Source organism: Balaenoptera borealis (assembly GCF_965194805.1).
Source record: "Balaenoptera borealis genome assembly, chromosome: 9".
Taxonomy (NCBI): Eukaryota; Metazoa; Chordata; class Mammalia; order Artiodactyla; family Balaenopteridae; genus Balaenoptera; species Balaenoptera borealis.
The window spans coordinates 16,220,090-16,242,045 of NC_138873.1; the positions used below are offsets into that span (position 1 = coordinate 16,220,090).

Genomic DNA, 21,956 nt, shown 5'->3' on the forward strand with positions numbered 1-21,956 from the left:
ACATTTGTATATACAGTTGACCCTTGAACATCGCGGGTTTGAACTGTGCGGGTCCATTTATACGTGGATTTTTGAATAGTAAATACTACTGTACTACAGGATCCACAGACTTGGAACTGAGGGTACAGAGGACTGATTATAAGTTACACCCAGATTTTCCACTGTGTAGTGGGTCGGTGCCCCAAACCCCCGTGTTGTTCAAGGGTCAGCTGTACTTTATATGCTTACTAAAGCACTCTTAAAATTATTTTTTATCGTCATAACCAGTACTTGAGGTAATTTTGTAGATTAGGAAATAGGCACAACTAGCATGTCCTGACTATACAGTAATCCTTAATGGAGCCAGAACTATAACCCTAAGTCTTTTAACTTATAAATCAGTGGAGTCTTTTCCCCCTAATACAGTAGTCTTCCCTTATCCGTGGCTTTGCCTTCCAAGGTTTCAGTTACCCATGGTTACTTGTGGTCTGAAAATATTAAATGGAAAATTCCAGAAATAATTCACAAGTTTTAAGTTGTGTATCGTTCTGAGTAGCATGGATGAAACCTTATGCCATCTGGCTCCATCCCACCGAGGAAGTAAGTCATCCCTTTGTCCAGAGTATCCCTCTCATTAGTCACTCAGCAGCCGCCTGGGTTATCAGATTGACTGTCAGGATATTGCAGTGCTTGTGTTCAAGCAGCTCATGTTTTACTTAATAATGGCCCCGAGGCGCAAGAGTAGTGATGCTGGCAATTCGGATATGCCAAAGAGAGGCCGTAAGGTGCTTCCTTAAAGTGAAAGGGTGAAAGTTCTTGATTTAATAAGAAAAAAAAAATAGCGTGCCAAGGTTTTAAGATCTACGGTAAGAACGAATCTTCTATACATGAAATTGTGTAGAAGGAAAAAGAAATTTGTGCTAGTTTTGCTGTCACACCTCAAACTGTAAAAGTTATGGCCACAGTATATGATAAGTGCTTAATTAAGATGGAAAAAGCATTACATTTATACAGTAAGATATTTTGAGAAATTATGTTCACATAACTTTTATTACAGTATGTGGTTATAATTGTTCTTTTTTTCTTTTTCTTTTGGCCGCAAGGCTGGTGGGATCTTAGTTCCCTGACCAGGGATTGAACTCGGGGCCCTTGGCAGTGAGAGTATGGAGTTCTAACCACTGGACTGCCAGCGAATTCCCATAATTGTTCTATTTTATTATTAGTTAGTTGCTAATCTTTTACTGTGCCTAATTAATAAATTAAACTTTGTCATAAATATGTATGTAAAGGAAAAAACATAGTACAGTTGACCCTAGAACAATTTGGGGGTTGGAGTGCCAGCCCTCTGTGCAGTCGAAAACTGGCGGAGATAACTTTACAGTCAGCCTTCCGTTCTGCATCCTCGGGTTCAACCAACCTCCAGGTCGCGTTGTACCGTTTTTTCAACTATTTGTTGAAAAAAATCCACATATAAATAGACCCATGCAGTTCAAACCCATGTTGTTCAGGGGTCTACTGTATATATAGGGTTGGGTACTATCCGAGGTTTCAGGCATCCACTGGTGGTCTTAGAAGGTATACCCCGCGATTAAGGGGGTGCCTGAACTACTATACATGGTACTGCTTTATCAGTCACTTTATAGCTTTGTTTATTTTTTCTCTTATTTAGATCGTAAAAATTTTAACATTCCTGGGGACTTCTACAAAGGATCTTTTTCAGTTTTGCTCAAGGGAAAGCTCTGAATCTATCAAGTAGCTCTTAAAGAAGTCTTTTGTGTGAGTTATATATATAGATGTTTTCATGAAGAGGAGTGAAAAGCCAGAAGGATATAGACAAATGAGGCCTAAGACCTTTCCTGCCAGTAACTACACTGGCAGCAGCCGACAAATGCTGCAAGAAATTCGGGAATCCCTTAGGAATTTATCCAAACCCTCCGATGCTGCTAAGGCCGAGCATAACCTGAGTAAAATGTCAGCTGAAGATCCGCGACAAGTCAGGAATCCACCCAAGTTCGGGATGCACCATAAAGCCTTGCTGGAAATCCGAAACTCTCTACAACCATTTGCAAATGAAACAAGTCGGAGTACTTCAGAAGTTAATCCACAAATGCTTCAAGACTTGCAAGCTGCTGGATTTGATGAGGTAAGAATTTTTAAAAACAAAAGAAAGGATTTTTCTTACCTTACGCTACATAGCACTTTTTAGGTGACCTCCCGCCCAGATGTTTCCTTTGAGAGAATTTAACTATGTATAGAAATTTGTATATTCTATCAGCAAAGAATGTTGTTTACAATTTCATTAATTATTAAAACAAAATAATTATTATTTCTTTAGCTTTCTTTCTCTGTGGTTCTGAGATTTAAAAAGTCAAGTCATGAAGTCAGAGTGGAAGTGCAGGTGAGGGAAGCCACAAGTGAGGGCAGGGCAAGGACATCTGTCTGTGTGCGGTAGTTTCCCTGGTGAGCCGAGTGGCTGTTGTAGAAATAAGGGCCCTAAGGGGATGAAGTTTAAGCTTATACTACAGAGAAGGAAGAGGGCCAGAGACATCATTCAGCACTTGCGCTCACAGACCTCTCAGACTCAAAGCTTAACTTCACAAAAACTAAAAATTTACTTGTTGATCAGTCTCCAAGAATTTCAAGTTTTTTTGGTGAAATTTCAGTTCATGTCAATTATGCTAAGTCTTTAATATTTACTTTTAGAACTCATTTTGAAGGTTTTCATAGTCTGTTTATTATTTAATCATATCCATTTTGCTTAGGTTACTAATAAAATTTATTTTCCATGATTACATAGTTTAGATGAATATTTTAGATAGCAGAAATCATTTTAGGTAAAAATTGGCCATGGAAATTGTAACTAAATGTGAATAATCAAGCATTGATTACATTTTCTTTCAAAATGATAGTAACTTTTTTCCTTATTATAAAAGTAATATCTATTCCCAGTTAAAAATTAAACCGTGTAAGGACGAAACTAAAAATTAGCTCCACTACAAAAAAATAACTACCCTTAAAATTCCTTCACCTTGTTAATATTTTAGTGACCATGGTTTCAGATATCTCTGTATTTAATTTTAAAAATGAGAACCGAAGTATGCATTATAGTAATGGTTTTGAAAAGGGAAATTTATAACTAAACTAGGAAGAAAAAAAATTATTCTGGCCCATTCTCTTCACTTGATTAATATTATTTCTTATTAATTTTATATTTAAGTGTTCTAAATATATTGGATTTGCACCAGAAAATATATGGGGGTGGGGGAGGAGGAGAGATCCTGGGATGTTTTCCTGGTTAGTAGTTGGAGGATTAAGGAAATGGCTTGAATGGAGAGTCTCTTAGAGTACTTTCTTCCTAATCCTTTAGCCAAAAGGCAAAGAATAAAGAGAAGGCTGAATCATTGGTCTTATTCTTTCCTCTTACATACTGCTAGGGAAAGGGAGTTTAGAAAATCACATGGCTGTAAAGGCCCTTAAGTGGTAATGTGTATGTCAGATCAATCACATCAGTAAATATGCATTTATGGAGCTCTTACTGTGTGTGAACCCGTCAGTCAGGATAGGGAATCATACCAAAGATGGTCTATACCTTTAAGGAACTTAAAAATTTTCTCTAATGTAAACAGTTTTAAGAAGTGTAAGACATTGGTCAGTGCCCTGTTCTTTATCTGTTGGCAATAATAACAATAATTGCTTTGCATTACAAAGATATGTTAGCTTTAGTGCAATCACACATTTCAAAATTGTTTACCTTATGACATTAATAGCCCCTTAAGCGAGGTTGCTTTACTAAAAGCATTTAGACATTTATCAATCCTCATTTATCCAAATAACGAAGGAATGGTATTATTTATACTCACGGTGATATAAAGAATATGGCAATTTACTTCTTCTACCTCCTGAATCACTCATTCTGGTAGCTTCCCATTATGTTGCAGAATTTGTTTAAGATCCTAACTTGGTACTTCAAAATTCTTATCTAGTTTTTGCTTTTTTTTTTTTTTTTTTTTTTTGCCACACCACGCAGCTTATGGGATTTTAGTTCCCTGACCAGGGATTGAACCCGGGTCCTCGGCAGTGGAAGCGCACAGTCCTAACCACTGGACCACCAGGGAATTCCTTTCACTTCATTATTTTTTATCATTTCATAAACTCTAATCTATTCCTTTAATTAAGTATGCCAAGTTCACAGCAGTTGCAATTTTTTGAGAATGTTTCTGGTACTCTATAAAATTAAAACCTTAAATATTTCAAGATTAATTTCCTCGTAGGACTAAATGTTAAAAATTAAGGATTGATGCATTCTTGGGGCACATAAAGCTATAATCACTGGAGTGTATTTTTGTTTCTAAGCATGAAGAACAAAAGCATGGTAATGTGGACATAATGTTTTCTTAGCCCATAAGACTTCTATTCCAAAGTCACTGATTTAAGGGTGCTCTTTTTCACACTGGCGCTAAGACCCCCACTTAAGGAACACTTGGTTGATATTGTTACCGGTGTAAAAAATATTTTAACATATAGCAATAAAATTAAAAAATAAAAGCCAGCATAATCACCACCAAAATCACAGGCTGAACTTCTAGTGCATTTAACGATATGGTTCCTACAGTGTTGAAAAGGAACGGTGGGTGTCAGTTTCTTCCCAGCTGAGATAACACTGCCGCGTGGTAGTAGCGTAAGTGCGGTACAGTTCACTTGCTTTAACCGCTTTTAAAGTTAAGCGCTCCCTGGTGAATTGTAATTTGGATGATTTGTATTATTTTAAATTTGCACATAAAGTGAGACTTACTAATCCTTTGTATCTCACTACAAATTTGCAAAGTCTGATTGGCATAAAATGTGACCACACTGTACCTTTTTATCAGTTAAGGATTGAGTTTGGTTGCTTTTAATGAAAATCCAAATAATCATGCTTTAAACAAAATAGTGACTCAGTTTATATAGCTAGCATCGGTTCAGTCTCTTAAAAATATCAAACTACAACTCTTAACGAATCTCTTGAATTTTCCTTCTTGATGGCAACATGCTCTAGCACAGGTGTCATATCTATTGTCTAGGAAACAGGGTACAGGAGGGACCAGCACCTAAATCAGGGATAGCAACATTCTTCCAGAAATCCTTGGTTTTTGTCTCATTGGTCAGAATTTTCATGTGGCCGCTGTAGCTATAAGGAAAACTTCTTTCAAAAAAATCCTAGTAACTTTTTCTAAAAAAAGGAGACTAGGTCTTGAGTAGGCAACAAGTCTCTGCCGCAGCCTTATTTTGCTTGGCCTCAGTCATCTCCAGTCATTTTGAGTAAGAGGATCATCTATCAATAGCCTGGTCACCCATTAGTCTTATTAAGCCATTTCTCATTTAAAAATATTGTTTGAAATACTAAATCCTCTAGGGCAAGTAAGAAGCTGCCTCCCTCTTGAAAAATGTGTGTCAGTATACTTTTTGCATGTTAGTGTATAATTTATGTTTACATATAAAATAAAGGACACGGAACAGAGCAGGAGGACAACCCGTATCTGAGCTCCAGGCACCGTGCTTTTACATGTTTCCTTGTTTAATCCTCACATCAACTCTGAGTGTATTACAGATGAAGAAACTGAGCTCTGAAATGTTAAATAAGTTACCAGAGTTCACACAGTTCTAAAGTGGGGCACATAAATCTCCAATCACTGGAGTGTATTTTTGCTTCTAAGCATGACAGACAAAGCATAGTAATGCAGGGCTGCCGGAACTCAACCTCTTTGGTTCCATTCGATTCCAAACTCCGTGTTTTTTCTGTCATACCATGTAGCCTCCTAAAGTCGTCATCAAATAATCATATAAAGTCTGAGTGTTTTTCCTCTACCATTTGTCCTATATTTGTGTCCTCATAAATAAAATTCTCTGAAAATGTAAACTCTAAGAAGGTAGGAACCAGAACTACATAGCTCTTTTACTAGTAAACACAATGATAAAGATGCTTAATAAAATACTTTAACAGTGCGTAAGAGTGGTTTTCAGTATGTTGATTGATACCTTTTTAACAATCTGATAGTCTCTGTTTGTTTATATAAGAATGAAATTAAGAATGAGAAATTCAGAAGCATGTTGTTACGATTGTATCTGGGAAAAAACCCTAGAAGAAAACAGTAATACATTACATAAAGGTGAAAATATTAAAGAAACATTTGAAGGATTTGAGGGTTTGTTTTCTTTAGTAATTTGAGATTATATGGATTTTTATTGTTTTACTGTGCTGTACAGTATATCCTTGTAGCTTATTTATTTTATACATAGTAGTTTGTACCTCTTAATCCCCTACCCTTATTTTGCCCCTCCCCCCAAAGTAGTTTTACGAACAGGACATTAATATTTTGGCTTGGGGCCTTGTTCTTCAAAATTATGAATTTCTCCAATGGAAGTTATAGTGTTGTTCCCTTCTTACTAATTATAAGATTTAAATTTTATTTCTGTTTTTAAAACTTCATACCAGGATATGGTTATACAAGCTCTTCAGAAAACTAATAACAGAAGTATAGAAGCTGCAATTGAATTCATTAGTAAAATGAGTTACCAAGATCCTCGACGGGAACAGATGGCTGCAGCAGCTGCCAGACCTATTAATGCCAACTTAAAGCCAGGTGATTAATCAAATTTTTTCTAGTCTCTTATTTTATTTAAATATTTTAAAAATATTTAAGTATATAAAATGTTTTGTCTTAGAAATTGTTAAAAGCATCACGGTAAGTGAAAGCCTCAAGCTAGAAAAATAACATTATAGTGTTACACCAAAATGAATTTGCAGATGGGGCCCTAAAGTTCCATAGGTAATTCTGATAAACAGCAGTCTAGGTTGAGAACTGCTTGATTGCTTATAATGCAACTGAAATATTTTTCTTTTTAACCGTAAATATAATTCAGACTATTCCTTTTTTATGTATATAATCTAATTGTAAAACATGTTCATCATAGAATATTTAGAAAGTAAATAAGCGAAAAGAAAACACCGCTATTAATATCCACAAGATTTTGGTATGTTTTGTTTCTCAGTCAAAAACTGGAGTGGGTTTATATGTGCGTATTTAGATTCTTATTGATTAAGCAAAAAATGGGGTCATACTAAAACCTACTTTATTCACTTAGTATACCATGTATAACTTTCCTTGTTATTAAATGGCCTACAGAATACTTAGCTACAGTAAGGTAGACTTATCACATATGTTATTTAACCAGTCTCATTTTTTGACATTTGCCTTGTTTCCTTTTTTTTTCTTTTTTTTTTTTTGCCATTATAGACAGCACTGCAGTAAATTCCCTTGTACCTAAATCTTTGTACATTCCTGATGATTTGGTAAAAGTAAATTTTCAAAGACTTGCAAAAAGTTTTTCTCATAGGCATACCTCATATTATTGTGCTTCACTTTATTGCACTTCGCAGATATTTCAGTTCTTACAAATTGAAGGTTTGTGGCAATCCTGCATCAAGCAAGTCTGTCGGTGCCATTTTTCAAACAGCATTTGCTCACTTCATGTCTCTGTGTCATATTTTGATAATTATCAAAATATTTCAAACCCTCCACCAGTAAAGATTATGACTTGCTGAAGGCTCAAATGATGGTTAGCATTGTTTTAGCAATAAAGTATTTTTTAATAAGGTATGTACATTGTTTTTTAGATATAATGCTATTGCCCACTTATTAGACTATAGTATATATATGTGCATATATACATATATATATAAAACGTAAACATAACTTTTATCTGCACTGAGAAACCAAAAAATTCACATGACTTACCTTATTGCAGTATTCACCTTACTGCACTGGTCTGGAACCCAATCCACAACCATCTCCATCCGAGGTATGCCTGTATTGCTGACCAGAAAGGTGTTACCAACTTATTTTGTCCCAATCAGTTTAATATGAGAATGCCTATATTTGTAAATCCTAGGTATTATCCTTTTTGTATATTTAATGGTTGTGAAAATACTATAATTTTACATTCACATTTCTTTGATCACTGGTGAGCTTAAACATTTGTTTATTGATTATTTTTAAATTGACATTTTAATTCGTTCTTAATCTTGTATTTGTCTTTTTCAATTGATTTGTAAGAGGCCTAATTTTTTCATTCTTTCATTCAGCAAATTTTTCTTGATCAACCACTATTTCAGGCCCTTTGCTTGGCATTGGATATAAAGTTCTTGCCCTTTTGTGGAGTTGAGATTCTAGTAAGGGAGCTCAAATACACAAATACATGTAGAATTACAACTATGTAAGTGTGAATGAAGAGGGGACAGTTATGTGGTACTATGGACTTATATAATAGAGGGATTTTTGACCTGATCAAGGAGATCAGAGAAAACCTTCCTGTGAAACTGATACTAGAGCTGATATCTGAAGAAAGACAAGGGTTAATGGGGATGGGTTTCATGAGGAAGCGTGTTCCTATGCATGGCTTGTTTGGCAGGTTTTGATGTCACATTCGAAGAAATGAAAGTGGCTAGAACGCTGAAAACAAGAGTATAAGATATGAATGGAGAAGTGCATAGGGGCCTGACTATGCAGGACTGTCTATTGATTTTATCCTAAGAGCAGGAGGAAGTTATGGAAACATTTCAAGCAGGGTAATGACTTGATTAACTTTGTGTTTCAGAAAGATAGCTGCAATGGATGAGAACGGATTAGAGAGAGCAAAGGAGGGTGTCTGGATAGACTTGATAAGAAATACAATTCACAGGAAATGAAGGTAATTTGGACTAGGGAGATGGTGGTGGAGAAAATTGAATGAAATAAGAAAGAGATAGGAGGAGTAAAATTGACAAGGACATGGCAATAGATTGCATATGGTGGGTGATAATGGAGTGGGATGACTCTTAGGCTTTTGGTGTATAAAAATGGATGGTGATACCTCACATTATGAAAGGGAACGCTAAGGGAGGACAGGATTTGGTGGAGAAAGATCATAAGTCTGGTTTTAGACATAAGGTTTAATTAGGTTCATTGGGTTATCCAAGTGAGGATGTCCCATTATTTTGCAGAACTTGTTCAGGATTCTAACTTGGTACTTCAAAATTCTTATCCAGTTTTCGCTTCTTTTTTTTTTTTGCCACACCGCGCGGCTTGTGGGATCCTAGTTCCCTGACCAGGGATTGAACCCGGAACCAGGGTGATGGATGGTTCGTCCATGTGGATGTTGAAGTTATAGAATGTTGTCAGGGCTTAGGGTAGAATGCCAAAGTTATGGGTGAATGAGGGAGAGCAAGTAGGTGTTCATTGGGTGACCATTAGAGGAATGAATGTGGCCTCCCACAGATAGCATGAGCTTCCAAAGAACTGGCTTTTTAAAAACAGTTTGCAGAAATAACAATGATCTAGAAACACAAATGGAGAGCAAAGAAGTGGAGTTCCACCTTTTAGCCCAGTTTATTTTTAAAGAAAACCTTGATTGCAAAGGACTGAAAGGAAAGTAATGTCAGCAGACGATAACCAGCTTTAAGGACGTGGGGGGAAAGCTTGGAGCAGAGGTTAGTGATCGAGAAGCATTTGCTAGTTATAGAACAGAGCATGTCTAGAGGGCAACAGTGGGAGGGTTTAGGAAGTGGAAGAACACAGAGAACTTTATGGGAGGTGCAGAGCAGTAGGGATGGCAGTATACTTGAGGGTTGCAGAGATTTCGTCTTAACTGGTAAAAGCTGGGAGAGTGACTTGGTGCATTTGGCCTCAGCTGACTATCCGAGGAAGGTGAGACTGAGCCTGTGGTCAGAGGACTTGTCTAGCTTGCCCAGAGTGATGACTTTCCCTGAAGTCATAGACCCAAGATGCTGCCCAGCCTAGATGAAATAGAATGTTAAACTGTACATTCTGAATATTTACCAGGTTTTTTTCATGTGTTATTAAATGTGTTTTCTCCCAGGATGATGTTGAACTTTCAAATTTGTGGGTGCTTCTTGTTTTGTTTTGAATGGTGCTAAGTGTTTTATGTATTTAAATCTATCAGTCTATTACTGTATGTTCTCTACCTTTGTCATACTTGGGAAGACCTTCCCAGGAGGTATAAAGAGGTATCCCAATATTATCGAATGTTCACTGGTTTTCTCCTAGTACTTGTGTGGTTTCATCTTTAACATTTAAATGTTTAATCCTTCTGGAATGTATTATTTATATGTATCGTATCTTATACGAATGTATTTTATATATATTTTTTAAATGTATTATACTTTTCTTAGTGACCAGACTATTTTAAATACTTCATTTTTTTTGGTATCATATGTTTTCTTGCCTGTTTAATTTATTTGGAAATTCCATTAAATAGAGACTTTGTAAAATCTCTACCTTATTTAGTGTTCAGCTAGTTATCCCCTACTGCCTTTTCTTGTTTTAAAAGCCATACTGAAATGTATTTAAAATTAGTGTTATATCTATCAAAATTACAAATGGACACATCCTTTGGCTCAATAATGCCATTTCTAATAATTTGTCTACTTAACATATATATGAAATGGTATCTGTACAAAATTCTTCATTGCTTTTTGTGGGGGAGGGGTAAAACAAAAGACTGGAAACAACCTTATCAGCCATCAGTAGGGAAACTGATTAAGTAAATTTGGGTACATCCATACAGTGAAAAACTGTAATAACATTTTTTAAAGGTAAAGAAACACTTTATGTACTACTACAGAATCTTCAATTTTTTTAATGAAAAGACCCAGGCACAATAGCATATATAGGAGGTATACTTTTTTTTTTAATTTAAGTGTAGTTGATTTACAGTGTTAGTTTCTGATGTACAACAAAGTGATACAGTTATGCATATACATATTCTTTTCCATTATGGTTTATTACAGGATATTGAATATAAGTTCCCTGTGCTCTACAGTAGGACCTTGTTTTTTATCCATTCTGTATATAATAGTTTGCGTCTGCTCATCCCAACCTCCCAATCCAAGCCTTCCCCGCCTCCCCCCGCCCACCCACCCTTGGCAACCACAGATCTGTCCTTTATGTCTGAGTCTGTTTCTGTTTTTTAGGTAAGTTCATTTGTGTCATATTTTAGGTTCCACATATAAGTGATATCATATGGTATTTATCTTTCTTTTTCTGACTTACTTCACTTAGTATGATAATCTGTGGTCGCATCCATGTAGCCACAGATGGCATTATTTCATTCTTCTTTATGGCTGAGTAATATTCTATTTGTGTGTGTGTGTGTGTGTGTAATATATATATATATATATATATATATATATATACACCACATTTTCTTTATCCATTCATCTGTCAGTGGACATTTAGGTTGTTTCCATGTCTTGGCTATTGTAAATAGTGCTGCTGTGAACATAGGGATGCATGTATCTTTTCAAATTATAGTTTTGTCTAGATATATGCCCAGGAGTGGGATTGCTGGATCATATGGCAACTCTATTTTTAGTTTTTTTGATGAACCTCCATACTGTTCTCCACAGTGGCTGCACCAATTTACATTCCCACCAACAGTGTAGGAGGGTTCCCTTTCCCTTTTCTAGTACTATTTACCTGTGTATTCCTAAAGTATCTTACTGATGACATTGGTTACCTTCAGTGACATTGGTTGCCTAAGGGACGGGGTGGGTGTCCTTTTGTACCGCTTGAATTTTGAGCTATGAGAATGTGTTACCTAGTCAAAAATAAATAAAATTTTAAAAGGTAAAATAAAAGCACATACTCAAATTTGATTTTTGTGATTCTTGAAAGAGAATTATCGTTTAGTAGTGTTAGAATTCCAAGCTAAATTTTTCGAAAGTAAGAGGTTAAAAAAACATGTTTTTTTTTGTTTGTTTTTGTTTTATTCCCATAGGGAGTGTGCAACAATCAGTTAACCGCAAACAAAGCTGGAAAGGTTCTAAAGAATCCTTAGTTCCTCAGAGACATGGCCCACCACTAGGAGAAAGTGTGACCTATCGTTCTGAAAGTCCCAACTCACAGACAGATGTAGGAAGACCTTTGTCAGGATCTGGTATAACAGCATTTACTCAAGCTCACCCTAGCAACGGACAGAGAGTGAACCCCCCCCCACCTCCTCAAGTCAGGAGTGTCACTCCTCCACCACCTCCAAGAGGCCAGACTCCCCCGCCAAGAGGTACAACTCCACCTCCCCCATCATGGGAACCAAACTCTCAAACAAAGCGCTATTCTGGGAACATGGAATACGTAATCTCCCGCATCTCTCCTGTTCCACCTGGAGCCTGGCAGGAGGGCTATCCTCCACCACCTCTTAACACGTCCCCAATGAATCCTCCTAATCAGGGACAGAGAGGCATTAATTCTGTTCCTGTTGGCAGGCAACCAATCATCATGCAGAGTGCTAACAAATTTAACTTTCCACCAGGGAGACCTGGAATTCAGAATGGTAGTGGCCAGACTGATTTTATGATACACCAAAATGTTGTCCCTGCTGGCGCTGTGAATCGGCAGCCACCCCCTCCATATCCTCTGACCCCAGCTAACGGACAAAGCCCTTCTGCTTTACAAACAGGAGGACCTGCTGCTCCTTCATCATACACAAATGGGAATATTCCTCAATCTATGATGGTGCCAAACAGAAATAGTCATAACATGGAACTTTATAACATTAATGTACCTGGACTGCAAACAACTTGGCCTCAGTCATCTTCTGCTCCTGCCCAGTCATCCCCGAGCAGTGGACATGAAATCCCTACATGGCAACCTAACATACCAGTGAGGTCAAATTCTTTTAATAACCCATTAGGAAATAGAACAAGTCATTCTGCTAATTCTCAGCCTTCGGCTACAACAGTCACTGCTATTACACCAGCTCCCATTCAACAGCCTGTGAAAAGTATACGTGTATTGAAACCAGAGCTGCAGACTGCTTTAGCACCTACACACCCTTCTTGGATACCACAGCCAATTCAAACTGTTCAACCTGGTCCTTTTTCTGAGGGTACCACTTCAAATATGACCGTTATGCCGCCTGTTGCTGAAGCTCCAAACTATCAAGGTCCACCACCACCTTATCCCAAACATCTGCTACACCAAAACCCATCTGTTCCTCCATATGAATCAATCAATAAATCTAGCAAAGAGGAACAGCCGAGCTTGCCCAAGGAAGATGAGAGTGAGAAAAGTTATGAAAATGTTGATAATGGAGATAAAGAAAAGAAACAGATTACCACTTCACCTATCACCGTTAGGAAAAACAAGAAAGATGAAGAGCGAAGGGAATCTCGTATCCAAAGTTATTCTCCTCAGGCATTTAAATTCTTTATGGAGCAACATGTAGAAAATGTACTCAAATCTCATCAGCAGCGTCTACATCGTAAAAAACAATTAGAGAACGAAATGATGCGGGTAAAACCTCTTTTTAAAAATTTTTTATTTTTATTGGAGTATAGTTGATTTACAATGTTGTGTTAGTTTCAGGTGTACAGCAAAGTGAGTCAGTTATACATATACATATATCCACTCTTTTTTAGATTCTTTTCCCATATAGGCCATTACAGAATATTGAGTAGAGTTCTGTGCTATACAGTAGGTCCTTATTAGTTACCTATTTAATATATAGTAGTGTGTATATGTCAATCCCAATCTCCTAATTTATCCCTCCCCCCTCCTTACCCCCCTGGTAACCATCAGTTTGTTTTCTACATCTGTGACTCTATTTCTGTTTTGTAAATAAGTCCATTTGTACCATTTTTTTTTAGATTCCACATATAAGCAATATCATATGATATTTGTCTTTCTCTGTCTGACTTACTTCACTCAGTGTGACAATCTCTAGGTCTATCCATGTTGCTGCAAATGGCATTATTTCGTTCTTTTTTACAGCTGAGTATAAAACCTTTTAAAATGTCCATTTTTATACTTGATTATGTATTTGCTTGTTGTTTATTTTAAAATACTGTGGTCCAGTATTTTTCTTTCTTTTTATCCTAAATATATTATCAATTATTTAAAAGTCAGTAAACATTAAGTATTTTTGATTATACCATTTTATTTTAGCATTTCATGATTTACTCAGAATTTTTTATAATAAAGTTGTAATAAATTAAGAAAAACACAGTTTACAGTGTGTAGTTTAGGTATGCATAATCCCTTTAATGGAAATTGGAGCAAGGGTTTTTTCCTAGAGTTTACACATTATCTTACATTTTAAAATAAGCTAGAAATATCTGGGTCCCATCTCTTGATAAACTTATGAAACATTTTTATTTACAGTAGTTTTTGGGCTTGGGGGCTTATTCATCAGATTGGTCTTATTAGAAAGTGTCAGACACATCTCCTTTCAGATATTTCCCCTTCTAATTTTATTTTTATAATGTACTAGAAAAATATGTTGAAATTATTAAATCAAACTACTAAAAAGGAGATCAGAATAATTAAACACTTTAGATTAACGTCTGTTGTTGATTCCATGTAGATCTCTTCACTAGATATTACGGTGGTACTCTCATTATTATTTTTATCCTATGTTTACAGTTAAAAGGTTTGGCTCCTAATCTTACATCTAGTGCTTAAAAGCCAAGAGGCTTAAATTTGTGTTAAACTTCCTTATGAAACTTGAGAGAGCCATTCTTTTAAAATGATTTTTCTAAATCTGATTTCACAGTATAGTTACTCCTGCTATAAATTGAATTTTGTGAGGTGAGAAATACCATGATAACCTGTATGACTTATCTATATTTAGCTCTTAGGATTTCTTACTAAAGTCTGTCTGTATGTATTTTCTTAGTTTATTTTTCCTTTTTCCTCTTCACTTTCACTAATAGCTGATTTAAACTTTTATGGTGTTGGAAGCTTTGCTGACTTCTGTAGCCTCCATTACTGTGTAGGCAAGTAAGATTTTTAGAGAAATAGTTCTGTACTAAGTCTGGCATGCCACCCTTAAAAGATTTTGCATGCAAACGCGCATCCTAACAGAAGCATGAGGTTGCTATATTTTAATTAGTCTTGCATTTCTAGAATTATGCTCTACTTTTCAAATCAAATTCCTTTTCTATTTAAATTCTTAAGTTAATTCTTCATTAACTAGTCAAAAATGAACTATTCATTCCTTCTGAATCCAGGTATTCCATGTCTACTTAGACGTTGGTTTTTGTTTTTATCTGTTTTTTTGGTATCTTCATAAGTCACACTGACTATTCTTTGAAACATTCCAAAATATCTAAAAGATACCTTGTAATCAAAAAAGTTGTCCCTTTTAAATAAGGTAGGACATACCCTTTGCATTTTGCGTTAGTGGTGGCTGTGAGTCCTACCCTTACTCTAATGCCCTGAGAAAGATAAAAGGAAAGACTGACTATTAATGAGTGGTTAGGTTAGGAAAGACATTCTTTTGTTCTTAATACATCAGTTTTTTAGAATAAATGAACCTGGAGTGGAAGAATTTCTTTTCATGAAGGATAAAATGAGAAGAAGACTATTTGAGGCATAGGCATTCCACAAAGAGATGCATATAATGAAAGCAATCTGATTACATAGTTTGGGATGAATATGCATGGAGAGATAGATGAGGGTGCATGTTAACATGTTTGGCTACTGCACACTGGGAACATGTTTTTTGAGTGCATTAGAGAAGAGTAGAAAGCTGACCATTGATATCATCTTCTTCTTGCTCTCTACAGCAGACTCTGCATATACACTCACCTTGTGTATCCTGTTAACTATTTCTTATGCTGCACTTTTGATAATTAATTTTCTCTGAAGTATATTCTAGATTTCTAACATGCTTTATTAAAAATTAATATGCATTTAACCTTTAAATATATGCCTGAATTTTTTCCAAGCGATTTCTTAATATTCAGTATAGAAGATAATTCCTCATTTAATATTTAGTTTATTTGCCTAGGTTGGATTATCTCAAGATGCCCAAGATCAAATGAGAAAGATGCTTTGCCAAAAAGAGTCTAATTACATCCGTCTTAAGAGGGCTAAAATGGACAAGTCTATGTTTGTGAAGATAAAGACATTAGGAATAGGAGCATTTGGTGAAGTCTGCCTAGCAAGAAAAGTAGATACTAAGGCTTTGTATGCAACAAAAACTCTTCGAAAGAAAGATGTTCTGCTTCGAAATCAAGTTGCTCATGTTAAAGCTGAGAGAGATATCCTGGCCGAAGCTGACAACGAATGGGTAGTTCGTCTTTATTATTCATTCCAAGACAAGGACAATTTATACTTTGTAATGGACTATATTCCTGGGGGTGATATGATGAGCCTATTAATTAGAATGGGCATCTTTCCAGAAAATCTGGCACGATTCTACATAGCAGAACTTACCTGTGCGGTCGAAAGTGTTCATAAAATGGGTTTTATTCATAGAGATATTAAACCTGATAACATTTTGATTGATCGTGATGGTCATATTAAATTGACTGACTTCGGCCTCTGCACTGGCTTCAGATGGACGCATGATTCTAAGTACTATCAGAGTGGTGAGTAAAATCATAAAATTTGTTTGGACATATTCATATGATTTATAATGCAATAAAATATAAGATGGTATTATCCCTGGATGGGAGCCAGAAGTCCTGGGTCAGGTCTTGACTCCACTGGATAAATGTGGGTGAATCCTTTAGACACTTAGATTTATAAAATGAAAGAGTGTGCTAGAATTAATTATTTCTAAATATCATTAACATTTTTGAGTTAATCTCTTTACATTTTATTAATTTGAAATATGTCAGACAAATAACAATTTGAAAATAATTTTTAAATGAAGCCCCATACCCAACCATTCAGCTTAAGAACTAGATTATTAGTACTTTTGAAGACCCTAAACAACCACTTCCTTTTCTTTCTTCCATAGGAGTATTTCAGAACTCTATAATCAGTTCTTTACTTTTCTCTACACTCTTATCACATATGTATATATCCCTAAATAATTTATTATTTCATTTTGCCTACTCTTGAACCTTTATTTACATGTAATCATTCTATATGTCGTCTTCTGTGTTGACTTCCTTTATTTGTTTGAGGTTCATCTGTGTTCCTGCATATAACATTTATTCTCACGACTGTTTAGGCTTCTGTTGTATAACTGTTACACAACTTGTTTAACCTTAAACACTTTATGTACATGATTCTGTTTAATCTTTACAACGTCATTGTGAGGCAGAGTGAAGAAACTGAGGCTAAGTTAGAATAAGAAACTTGCCCATGGTCACACAGAAAGTAAGTGTAAGGGCTAGGCTTTGAACTCAGGTTTGTCTGCTTACAGGGCCCATGTTATTTCTTCTATACCACACTGCCTCACCAAGATCCCTCCAAGCACTAACGGAAGTGTAAGTCAATCTAACATTCGTTGAATACTTACTATGACTAGGTGCTTTACGTATTTTCTGATCTAATGCTTACAGCAGTCCTCTGAGGTGAGTATAACTGGCCTCCAGTGCTTCTTGTGAACATAAGTAGATTGACATTAAATGGATAGAACTGAGATACTACTAGGAGTAGATCCTGAACCTCCTTTAATATTCAGCTTAACATAATTTAATGTCTCCCCAGATTCACCTGAATTACTTGGGGTTCATCTTACAAATACGATTCTTAGGCTCTCTTCCAGTCTTCTGATTGAAAATCTCCACTGAGGGTAGAAATTGTATTTTAATCAAACATCCTAGATGATTATTACAGTCAGGTTAATTTCAAATATTTTTTTTCCTAGATGATTTCATCCAGTCATGGCTTTAATTACTAGCTCTACATCAATGACTTGCAAATTTCTCTCTTCAGAAACAGCCTCTCCCTTTCACAAGGATTCCTAATAGACCTTTCAAACTTAACATTGCCAATAAACAACTCTTAATTTCTCCCCCTCCATATTTGTTCCCCCTCCCTTTTAGTAAATTGTACTACCACCACCCATCCTTGATTCTTTTTCCATACCCTCCACATCTAATCCCTCAGTAAGTTCTGCTTACTCCACCTCTAAATATATCTAAATATACCTTCAATCTGTTCACTTTTCTCCATGTGCCCTATTACCATTACATATTACAGTCCAAACTTAACTGTAATAGCCTCTTACCTGATCTCTTTTTCACCCTTGTTCTCCCTATAATCTGTTCTCTATACAGCAGTTAAAGTTTTCTTTTTTAAACATTTATCAGACCTTTTCATTCTCTTGCTTCAAACTCTCCAGTATCTTCCCACTGTACTTCGAGGAAAAAGCAGACCATTTCTTTTGCTTGCAACACCCTTGTGCACTGGCTCCTGCTCCATTCCCCTTACTAACCACACTGGTCTTCTCTCTGGTACTGTTGTGATTGTGTAGGATGCCTTGCTCTGGTTTTCAAATGTTTGAGTTCCTCTTATTTTTTTTACAAATGTCACCTCAGTTGGTCTTCCCAAGCCACCCTAGAAATTTGCCGTATCACCACCCCATGTTGATTCTCTGTATGGAATGCATCACTGTTTGTTATATATGTATTTGTTTGTTGTATTTCTCCCCTACAGAGAAGCTGCCTGAGAGAAGAATAGTGTCTTTATTATTATCGTTGTCATTTGCTGAATGAATGAAACACAAATCTAATTTGTTTGAAACTTTGTCCAGAATAGTATTGCAGAGCAGTCTGAGTACCAAATTCTCAATCCTACCTACTCAGTGATTTTTACTGTCATCACTTGAGTAAATTACTGCATCTTAGGCTTATCTTTCTTAGTGTAAAACTTGTCCTATTGATATTTCAAGAGTGCAGGCTCTAATTATTAATAAACACCATCAATGATTTGCCATACATTGCATCTCAGCTTGTCAACAAGGGGAAGCGTTGTTAACTCTAAACTGTGACGTCAAAAGGTTAAACAGACTAGGTTTACTCTTGTTCTTGTTGCTTTTGTTTATTTATTTTTTTACTATACAGGTGACCATCCACGGCAAGATAGCATGGATTTCAGTAATGAATGGGGTGACCCCTCTAACTGTCGATGTGGAGATAGACTGAAGCCACTAGAGCGGAGAGCTGCACGCCAGCACCAGCGATGTCTTGCACATTCTTTGGTTGGGACTCCCAATTATATTGCGCCTGAAGTGTTGTTACGAACAGGTAAAACGTTTGTTTCATAAATCTCAGTATGCCTTTAGACCAGCTGAAACTTACATTAGAATATGGCTCGTTTCAGGCTTATAATAAAAGTATTAACTTTACAGTATAAATTGGTGATTTAATATTAATTTTGATTGTTTTAATTCTGAGCACTTTTTAAAAAGTGCTTGTGAATAACCATAACTTTGGTATCTTATTTTAGGCTATACACAGTTATGTGACTGGTGGAGTGTTGGTGTCATTCTTTTTGAAATGTTGGTGGGACAACCTCCTTTCTTGGCACAAACACCATTTGAAACACAAGTGAAGGTAAGGTATAGAATCTATACCAAAAGAATTGTTATGAAGTCCCAATACCATACACCTTTATCAGTCCTTTACTTTGAGCATCTTAATCTAGAATTAAAGAAAGAACTTGTAAGGATACAGGAACCCACTAAAATTCCATGAGTGAACTCTTATCTCCATCATATCACTGTTACCATACTCATATCCTTCCTCACTCATACACTACATTCAATATTTCATTCTCATAGAAGTTTTTAGTACCTTTTGAAGATGTATTCCAGTTTACTCTTACTACTGACTGCTGGCTTTGTTTCCTTTCATGCACATTCTAGCCCCAAACTACTAACAAATGTCTGTATCTCCCTGGCACTTAAATGAAAAGCTGCTCACAATTTTGACCATAAATTGTCCCATTAAAAAACTCTTTAGTGGCCTTGTCTGTGGGTTAAAGTCCAAATTTGTCCTCAGTTCCTTTGTTCATACCATCCCCTCTGTCTGGAATGTCCTTCTTTCTCTCCCATGTTTCACAACCTTCCCCCCTTTCTGGTTCACTCCTGGTCATTTTAATCATTCTCTGAGAATGTCTTAAGATATCATCTTTTCTATGATGCTCTCCTCAAGTTACAACTTCTGTCATTGCATTTAATACATTATATTTAAAACTTCTTTTAGAATTTCTTTTATTACAGGTCTACTGGTAATGCATTCTCTCAGGTTTGTGTCAGATTTGTTTGAAAGTGTCTTTATTTTTCCTTCATTTTAATATATATATATATATGTAAGTATATGCATATGTATAAATACATATTTGTGTGGGTGCTGTGTGTGTAAAAAATTGGATGCTTTCTCCCTAATTTCAAGAACAAGGCAAGGATGTCTATTCTAATGAGTCTTATTCAACAAAGTTCTGGAAGTCTTAGCCAGCGTAAGACAGCAACAAAAAAAATTAAAGGCATAAAGATTAGAAAAAAATAAAAACTTGCTTTATTCACAGATGACATAATTTTCTATACTGAAAATCCCAGGGAATCTGTGAAAAACTCCAAAGAACTAATAAGTGAGTTTAGCAAGGTTGTAGGATATAAGGGTACTATGTAAAAATCAATTGTATTTCTATAGACAAGCAATGAACAAATGGAAACTGAAATTTTAAAACAATACCATTTACAGTAGCTTCCCCAAAATGAAATACTTAGGTATAATATTGGGTCATATTATACCTATAATTCTATTAGGTATAAATCTAATAGAACATGAACAAGATCTGAATGCTAAAAGTTACAGACTCTGATGGAAAAAACCAAGATCTTAATAAATGGAGAATCATACCGTGTTGATGGATTGGAAGACTCAACATAGTAAAGCTATCAGTTCCCCCAAAACTAATCTACAGATTTCACTAAAATCCAATAAAAATTCCCAGCAGGAATTTTTGTAGGTATAGGTGAGCCAATTCTAAAATTCATATGGGTAGACAAAGAAACTGATAACAAAACAGGTTTTTTAAAATAAATTTATTATTTATTTATTTATTTTTGGCTGTGTTGGGTCTTTGTTGCGGTGCTTGGGCTTCTCATTGTGGTGGCTTCTCTTGTTGCGGAGCACAGGCTCTAGGCGCGCGGGCTTCAGTAGCTGTGGCTCACGGGCTCTAGAGCGCAGGCTCAGTAGTTGTGGCGCACAGGGCTTAGTTGCTCCGCGGCATTTGGGATCTTCCCGTGTCCCCTGCATTGGCAGGCGGATTCTTAACTACTGCGCCACCAGGGAAGTCCCACAAAAACAGTTTTTTAAAAGAAGGACAAAGTTTGAGGAAACAACTACTTGATTTTAAGACTTACTATGAAGTTACAGTAGTCCAGACAGTATGATATTGGCAAGAGGATACACACACAGATAATGGAACAGGATAGTGAATGGGGAAGTAGGACCACACAAATATGGCCATTTGTTCTTTGACAAAGGTACAAATGGAGAAAGGATAGTATTTCAACAAATGGTGATGGAAAGATTGGTCAGCCATATACAAAAAATACTGACTCAACATAAACCTCACACCTTACACAAAGATTACCTCAAAATAAGTCATAGATCTAGATAAAATATAAAGGCTATACTTTTAACAGAAAATGTAGGAGAAAATCTCTATGGCCTGGGCTTAGGTGAAGAGTTCTTAGAAATGACATCAAAATCATGGTTCATTAAAGAAAAGGTTGAGAATTTGGACTTCATCAAAAATTAAAAACTTTCAGTCTGCCAAAGACATAGTCAAACCATGAAAAGACAAGCTACAGTTTGGGAGAAAATACTTGCAGGTCACATACCCAACAGCAGGCTTATCTCTAGACTATTTAAGAAGTCTCAAAACTTAAAGAAAAACAGCCTAATCCAGTGACTTGATAGAGGTGTCCTTAAATGTCTGTATCAGAAAAGAAAAGCATGTCTCTCTCTTTAAGTATTCCTGAGAGGGTCAAAAGAAAGGCAGGCCTCTGGGCTGGTCCCTCAGGGAATCACCAAGACCAACCAAAATGCACAACCTCAAATTTTTGGAAGGCGAAGTCCTTACTGCCTACCTTGGCACCATACAGCCGTTCCAGGAAAATGGGCTGCCCTCTCCATAACCACAGTGGGGCTGAGGATGGAGAATGGTAGTTGGTTCAGGCTCACTGCTATC

The 21,956-nt window shown here is 36.1% G+C and overlaps 1 protein-coding gene across 1 annotated transcript in view; it reads left to right on the forward strand.

The window, feature by feature from the left end:
* Positions 1–21,956, forward strand: part of LATS1 (large tumor suppressor kinase 1) — a 41,038-nt gene that overhangs the window by 12,137 nt on the left and 6,945 nt on the right. Inside the window, exons 2-7 of the mRNA XM_082405461.1 lie at positions 1,649–2,122; positions 6,452–6,599; positions 11,794–13,307; positions 15,805–16,387; positions 18,818–19,000; positions 19,203–19,309. Of these exons, the coding sequence (XP_082261587.1) occupies positions 1,781–2,122; positions 6,452–6,599; positions 11,794–13,307; positions 15,805–16,387; positions 18,818–19,000; positions 19,203–19,309 (2,877 nt within the window). The 5' untranslated portion in view covers positions 1,649–1,780. The remainder of the gene's footprint in view (positions 1–1,648; positions 2,123–6,451; positions 6,600–11,793; positions 13,308–15,804; positions 16,388–18,817; positions 19,001–19,202; positions 19,310–21,956) is intronic.